The sequence below is a fragment of the Patella vulgata genome, chromosome 2 (assembly GCF_932274485.2).
Source record: "Patella vulgata chromosome 2, xgPatVulg1.2, whole genome shotgun sequence".
NCBI lineage: Eukaryota > Metazoa > Mollusca > Gastropoda > Patellidae > Patella > Patella vulgata.
The window spans coordinates 14,728,469-14,737,113 of NC_065880.2; the positions used below are offsets into that span (position 1 = coordinate 14,728,469).

At 34.7% G+C, this 8,645-nt stretch overlaps 1 protein-coding gene across 1 annotated transcript; it reads left to right on the forward strand.

Moving 5' to 3' along the window:
• Positions 1-260: 260 nt before the first annotated feature.
• On the forward strand, positions 261-7,351 carry LOC126811349 (mitochondrial import inner membrane translocase subunit Tim23). Its single transcript, XM_050536887.2, has 7 exons — positions 261-454; positions 1,919-1,986; positions 2,359-2,455; positions 3,397-3,484; positions 3,677-3,735; positions 4,952-5,062; positions 5,870-7,351. The coding sequence occupies exons 1-7, from the start codon at positions 376-378 to the stop codon at positions 5,977-5,979; spliced, it is 612 nt and encodes a 203-aa protein (XP_050392844.1). The 5' UTR covers positions 261-375; the 3' UTR covers positions 5,980-7,351.
• The last annotated feature ends 1,294 nt before the right edge of the window (positions 7,352-8,645 follow it).

The window sequence follows — 8,645 nt, forward strand, 5'->3', positions numbered from 1 at the left end:
CCGAGGTCCCGTAAAGACATTGACGTGCACGTAAAAGATCCCATGACAGTTGGAATTCGATATAAGAGTAGGCCATAGTGCCGCTCTCCGGGCAAAATTTCCCTCATAGCACACTGTATGGCGTATGCCCGTTTATTAGCCCAGTTCGGAGCAGAACAGTAGGACGTTAAACCCCATTTCATTTCCATGCATCAACGTCGTTAGCCTATATATTACGATACGTGTCTAGCTAGTCTTGATGACAAAGGCTACGAACGCGTGCGAGATTAGAGTTCTCTCCCGGAGGTTGCATGTGAATAAATGGTGTGAAGGACAAATTTTCGGTGAATTCTTGTTGAAAATACAACCTATAACTACTTTAGAAAATATTTATGAATGATGGATCCTGACCATCAGAAGAAATCGAGCTTTTTTGCCCCGTACTCTTCCAGGGATCCAAGTATGGATGTACCAGGTATTTCTCTTTATAATATTATTCATATTAATTTCCATGGAATTGACCGAATTCATCGTATTCGTTGGTCATTATTATTTTTATATCATTAGATGTATATTATATAAAGCGATAGCAAGTCAACCCCAGGGTACGAGAATGGATTATATTATACACCTAAGTCGTCTGTGTTAAAAATGTATCTACTATAAAATAATGTACGGTTGGCAGTACGTTGCGGCACGTTGTCCGTAGTTCACTAGTTGAAATAATAATGGTACGCCAACATCAAAGGATGACATCACACAATCTGTATTTTTTAAAAGGCTACTAGTTAACCAACTACGAGAACGTAGCTAAAAACGTTGAGATATACTGATGTGTTTGTTTTTAGCTACGATTGGATGCCTTTTTAGTTCCAAGTGGCAAACTCAATTTCTTTATTAATGCATGTAACATCTTTAAAATGAGATAAGTTTATGCTATTATGATTAATTAAACTTACAGAGGCCAATGTAGTGGCACAACTGTCGCGTAACTCCAAATATTCGCGTTTAAATTAATGAAGCGTTGTTTTTGTCTGACATTTACCGCCATCGAAATCCATTCATAGTTAGTAGTTACAGAGCTTTAGATTGCCCTATTGATTGGCTGTTTTAAAAGCCTTATATTTAGCCCCGCCTTCATGATGACAGCGTATCGTTTAAAAAGATGGCGGTCTTAGTAACGGCTTAACGCCTCGATTTTAAAAATGATGATTTGTACCCGTTTCAGGTAGGATTATATGCTTTTAAATTGTAGTTGGGTCTGGCAGAAATATTATAAATAACAATAATCAATCGTTTTTATTAAAAATATTGTCAATTTTGTTTATAAATGCCGGGTGCAAATCGCTCCCGCATGTGCTACGTTGAAGGTAATGGCCTCATGTCTTATTTTGGAACACGGAGGGCTGAGAGATTAAGGTTTGTTATCTACTAGTTAACTAGACTATTGTTATTGTTTTGCGTTATTATTTGATATGTCATGGCAGACATTTACAACCGGTGACTACATGTAGGCTTACATAATAATACTCTCGGCCAGCCAACCAGAGCCTACTCCTACGGCTACACATGTGTATAATGTAACTCATTGTTGGTCGGGTACCCTAATCCCAAATGAGATTAAGGGTGTCTGCGATCACTTACCCTAATTTAAGCTCCAATAATAATAATAATAATAATAATACCTTGACAGAAAATATCTCATTCTCAGACAGGTACTGTAGCAATCCAAATACACATATAAAGATTGATTATTCGACTTTTGATTAGAAATGCTAGTTGGAGTTGGACAAATATAGCCATGTTGCAATCCCGAAGCAAGTATAGACGAGGAAATAACAGTTTTACTTGGCCTCACTGTGATAATTGTCATCAACAGTTACTCACAAATGGGCAGTAAAAACTTATTTTTAAGAAAAATTTCTCCTTTTATTTTCAGTTACTGCTGGCCAAGCAGGGTCTATTATGTCACCTTATTTAAATTTTGATCCAGCATTTATTTCACCGGTAAGATTTTATACACATTAATGGTTATTGATGGGAGGTTCTGGGCTTGATCTTGCTGGTGTTAGCCAAGAAAAGTTTTAGGATTTTCCAATCGGGCACCCCATATGTCAGTGGCGTAGGACGGAGAGTCTGGCAAGGTGCATGACACATTTATAAAAGCTCTTTGCAGTTTGTATTTGATGTAGAGTAGACAGAAATATCGCTGCCTGGGCAAAATTCTTCTCATAGTTGTGGCCCTTGACCAATTTTAAAAATCTTGGCTCTGCAGCTGTTTATTTATCAAGGTCTCAAAGATCTAAGAAATTCTTCAGTTTGTTTTAAGAACCGGTAATTGAATTTATAAAATTACTCATGAAATGCATTTTATTCCAGGGTGGAGATTCAGAATTTATATTTCCAGAGGGAGCAAACAGACAACGAGGTCGATTAGAACTTTCCTTTTCTCAGATAGGAGGGTCTGTGTTTGCAGGTAAAAGCCTTCTCATTCATCCACAATTCTGTGTAGTCATATAATTATAACATCACGCTAGTATTGACTTGTTCCACAATTCTTTGCAAACACCCTAGACTATATATTGTTTCAATTTTTGGTTCTTTGTTTATGATAATGATTAAGATGTATAAGAAAAATGGATTTCCTGAATTTCGGATAATTGTTTCCAGAGTTATGGAACTTGATACAAATGTATATAAACCATACAATCACATTTGCTTAAGATTCTCTAAATTGTATAATGCTAGGAGACGAACAAATCTATTGTATTTGAGCAGTTTCTATAAAAAGATATTGGACAATGTTATTATTTTTTGGATGCCAAAGTTCCTGACCCCTGTGGAAACATGTTTCACGAATCGTGTTCGCTCTAACAATCAAATCTTTATAATGTAAAATGTAAAATAAGAAGTTTTGCCCTTTTCACACTGTCAATATACATTTTGGGCCAAAAAATGTTAGCCATTCTGACTGTACACTACTTTTTTAAATGTGAATATTTTAATAATTTTTTTTCAGAAAATTCTCATATAATATTTTGTTCAGAAAATTCTAATATGAGCATGAAGTTTTTATTGGATACCGGTACTAATAGTCTCCAATAAAAACTTTGTCCTTCTGTGACATTTTTCAGAAAAAAATAATTGTATTTGAGCAGTGTATTAAAAATATTGGACAATATTATTAATTTTTGGATGGCAAAGTTCCTGACCTTGCGGAAACAATAGTCTCCAATAAAAACTTCATGCTTCTGTGACATTTTTCTGAAAAAAATTATCAAAGTATTCACATTTAAATAAGTAGCGTACAATCAGAATGGGTAATATATTTTGGGCTCAGCCTGTATAATATTATTACACTATACTTCTGATCTTGAGTTGGGTGGGTTAATTTCTTATATTGTATTATTATGTTAGGGGGAGCTGTAGGAGGGTTAAATGGATTATATTCTGGTTTGAAAGAAACAAAAGCAGCTCAGTTAACAGGAGCAGTTAGACGAACTCAGTAAGTATATGGATCTGCTGTATCATTACATATGATTTTCTACCAACATACCAAACTGATAGGTAGTAATTTTTCGCTTGGCTGCTACTAGCACTGAGAGGGATTAAATGAGACGTGTATTAACTTTAATTCACTGCCAATGAAATTCTGAAACTATTTTTTATATTTTTTAATTGTTGTTTTTCTCCTTAGAATGTTGAACTTCATAGCAAAGCAAGGAGCTTCATCAGCTCAGACATTAGGAGTTGTAGGTATGTTGTTTACTATACATATTATGGTAGAGTATTGTAGCAGATACATGTATTGCAATAAAATTAAAAGGAGGTATTTCTACTCAGTGTTTTTCTACTCAGTGTATTGCATTATCTCAATACCAGTATATGAAATAATGTGCATTTTTTAATCTAAAAGATAGGGCTACAAATGAAGTGAATTGGATATAATTATTGGTGTGATAATTTGGGAGGTTGGATGCCGAATGGTTACGCGTGCGCGTTGTATCATAGAAGGTCTGTCATTGAGTCAACTGGCCTGGTTTTGATTCCCCGGTTGTAGGTGACAAGCAGTAGGGTCGTCTGTCCAACCTCATGGGTTTTCTCTGTGTCCTCCGCTTTCCTCCAATTAGTCAAGCGAATTATTGAAATAAAATTGAAATGAAATTGAGTTTAAAGTCCTACTGTTCTGCTCCTAACCTGGGCTAATGAAGACGGGCATATGCCATACAGTGTGCTATGAGGGAAATTTTGCCCGGACAGCGGCACTACGGCCTACTCTTAAATCGAATTCCAACTGCCAAGGGATCTTTTACGTGCACGCCAATGTGTACACGGGACCTTGGTTTTTTGTCCCATCCGAACGACTAGACAGCTTTCCTTGTCAGCCCCTCTGTCCTGCATCACTGACAAGGGAAACCACGCCGGGAAATAAAATTGAACCATATGTTAGTTTGTGTTAAGTGAACTTTAAACCCCATCTCTCTCTCTCTTAAATATCTGCAGAAATGAAAATGAAATATCATTCAATAAAGTATAGATATGTATCAACTTTTACAATTCTTGTCACAATAGATTAGTTAAACGAAACATAATGATATAAAGATGTTACAGCTTTCCTACATAAAATTTATACAAAAATGTACTTTGTAGCAGCATTCCAAACTGTTCTTCCAGTAGTGTAGGGAGAGGGAAATGGGGTTTAACGTCCGTTCGACACAAACTAGGTCATTTCGGGACCAACATATGGTTCAATTTTATTTCAATAATTTGCTTGAGCGTAGGGGTCTTTAGCAGTGGGAGGAAACCAGAGGACCCGGAGAAAACCCACTTGTCACGTACAACCGTAGAAACCATGCCTGTTGACTCAATGACACCCCTTATGATAGTGTAGGTGTCACTGAATATAAAGTTCACATATCTAATAATTTGTGTTTGTATTTTACTACTGAAGTTTTTATTGGTGTATTTATAGCGTTAATGTATAGTATATTTGGTGTTGTGTTATCAATGGGTCGAGGTGTAGAAGACGAGTTAAACACTATAACAGCAGCTACAGCTACAGGTTTACTATATAAATGTTCAGGTATGTATAAATAAAATAAAACCAAGTACGAACAATCCAAACCATTAGACAAAATTCGAAGTCCTAAAAAAAAAAAACGGTATAGGTAAAAAATGGTGTAAACAGCAAATCGACTGTTCACCGTGTACAAAATACACGACAAACAGTGGTAACAGGTGTCCGGAAGAGTAAGCTTACCCTGCCTGGCGCCACACCCGCCATAGCTGGATCCAAACCATTAGATGAAATCTCGGTAAAATAACGAAATTGGCCAACAGACTTTCCGTACTAAAATGCACATGTTGATAAATTGGACTTGAATATGAATAAGAGTATAAAAAATTCACTTATTCTGTTTCTATAAAACATGTAAATTTGAGCTCTGTATTGGTTGTAGTTGATGACAGTGAATGTTTTATTGGGGTCCAAATATGCGCCACAAATAACCATTGACACCTCAGGATCCAGGAACCCCCAATCAGTCGAGTGAACAGGGTGGAAAGAACTACTCCCCATCTGGGTCCCCCAACCAAATATCCTGCGTCTACCACTATTGACTTCCTGACAAAAAGCACATTAGTCAAGATAGGAATTGTAATAATGGGAGATCTGATATTGAGATCCCAAAATTAAACAAAATTTAAATGGATGTTTTATCATAATATTAAGGATCGTTTATCAAAATAAGGTATTGCTCCCTTAGAACATTTGATTGGTTCGTTTATAATCTGCTGTAAAGTGTGCTGCCATGAAAGGGGATAAAAATTAAAGTTTTTGAGAAATTTTGAAGAGTATATTTTAATTTCAACTGTTTTTTTTTTTTTACAGCTGGGTGGAAGAGGTGTGTTAGAGGTGGTGGAATAGGATTTGGATTAGCTACAGCATATTGTCTTTATACTAGTCGGGACAGACTCAAAGATATGTTCTCTAAAGACTGAAAATTTTCTTATTTATAGAAAGACAAAATGTGTAAAAGGATTGTGAGTGAAAACAAATATTGACAAGGTTTTTTTTCGAAATTATTGTCCTGGTTTTAACTTCACTTATCTGATGAATGTGTTTATTATAGAAACTATCAAAACCTTACAACCATTCTTAGAAATTGGTTGCGGAAATAGAAACAATGTCTTTCATCCACACCAGCATATATTGGATTTCAAAGATATGTAGTGTTTATAATATATTCAGATGTAGTCTGAATGTCATGCTGCAGTCACCAGAATTGCTTAATTTCTGAGAATGGTTTTATTGACAAAAAATAATAATTAACCCTGCTGGCTAATTAAAGAGAAACGGGGAAGAATAGTTGGGTTAGTAACTACCAGTAATATTTAGCCAAGTGTGAATGCATTGTTTAATATAATGGATAGATTTAATAATTCTTTTGACATGGTATCATATTGTAATTACCATGTGAATTTTACGATTCTGTTATTCCAAACGGAACTTTAATCAAAGGGACAAAAATGATTAATTGATAAAGGCATCAACGCTCTAGATCCCAGTACATAGGAGATACTTGATATATTTGGTTCTTCTGATGGTTTTGTTGAAATGTTCTTAAACTTTCTATTACAACACAGATTTGACACCATTGCTTTAAAGTTACAATTTCATATTTTTAAGTTATTTTTTTAAAATGTATTAAAATAAAGCCCTAAAATAGATGGTTTCTATAAACAATCCTACCTTGTTAAAGAATAATCCTATTAATCCTATAATTCACTATTGCCAGTTGAGAAATTGGCAAAAATATCATTTTCAACTTCAAATTCATACGTTTGAAGATAGCTATTTCATGGTGGGGAATAGAAAACAAGGGAGGTAATTCAGAGGTAATTGTATTATTATTTCCGGTGTAAAGATTTTTAAGTGTGAGAAAGATCGTATAATAGTGAGTTGACAACCTATTGAGCAAAAGACATTATGTTTTGACTTTCTTAGAAAATATGAAATTGTAACTTTAATGAGTGTTGTATGTGTGTACTATGAATGGAAGATGCATTTGCTTGAAACTTCAGACAGTGAAATCTAATATGAAGTTTTAACATGTATACCTCAAGCTTCAAACCTTGTGTTTTGACAAGAATAATGTCTTACTGTTCCTTCTGTATTTGTTTTTGAATCCTGTTAAATGAGTGGTCTGTTGTATATTGATTCATTGTAATTATCATACAATTCTGTTGTTGTTCTGATCAGTATACTTTTATATAATAATAATATATTAGTTAATATAACTATATGTATCAATATAATATGTTGTTGATTTTATTTTTCATTTTAAGGGTGAAAATAAAATGAAATAGAGTTTATCGTCCTACTTTTCTGCATCGATTGGTCTAATGAAGACAGGTATACGCCCTTTAGTGAGGGTAATTTTGCCTCTGTAAGTAGCGATAAAAGCTACTCTTATTTTAACATGTACATGAGAGCTCCGTCCTCCTCCACTGACAAGGGGACAATACACAGGTAAATCCCAAGAAACTGTCTCTGCGAACACTGAGTGATTCCGATACCTCTTGGTTAGCGAGCCAGTGTCTTATATCATGAGACACCGCAGGTCCTTCATTTTACCCGTATATTCCTCTACTGACAGTCATATCCACTGGCAGCCCCAGCATGGAGTGTTAAAAACTATATCTTAATAATTATTGAGATGATGATGTGTGCCACGTCTATCAGAAGTCAGTGCAACTTAGTGGAAATGAAACAGTATCTCTTAAAAGTCAGACCTTATTTTGTCTAGCGTTTGACTTTACTAGTTGTTTTTTTAATTTTCTACAGGATTATGTCCGGAAATAACAGTTGAATACCACATTCGGCTTAACATCCAACGTTACTGGCATAATTATAACAGATTCATATTGATCTTACTCCAGTTTTCTTCAAATTTTATTCCATCAGAATTCAAAATTTATTTTTGATCATAGTATATACATCCACATAAAAGATCCCCTGGCAGTTTGCAAAATTTCCCTCATAACACACTGTATGGCATATTATATGCTTGTCTTCATTAGCCCAGTAGGACATTCAACCCCATTTTATTTCAATTCTCTGCCAGTATGAGTGTTATCATTTTGGTAGAGGGCAGGGATTCAGTGCAACATAGTTTCTGTATTATTATATACAAGCCCAGTTTTAGTGGAATTAACACTATGAAAAGCTACTAAAATATGTATTCAAGCATATTGTACTGCTAGAATTTAATCAAGTTCACTAAATATGGTCCGCAGTAATATAAAGAGTTATTTCCCATACTACTTCCCTACATAGTGAATAATTGAAATAAAATCAAACCATATGTTAGTCTTTAATCAACCACATTTCTCTTGAAGGTAATATTCTTGAAAAAAAAAAATGAATAATTTTCTTGTTCCATTGAAGATTTTTGGCTGGCCCTTAGATACTAGTATGTCTCAGCTGGGCATAAATGAATAACTAAGACTAAGTTAACAGCAAATGCAGAATTTGTCCACCACTGGATCTCTCACCATTAGCTTCACTATACTTGCAATTTTGAGGATTCAGAATAGTGGACAAATTCTAAAGTCTAATTCTAAGTTTTCCTATGATATCAGTAATATTATCTATTTATCCTTTT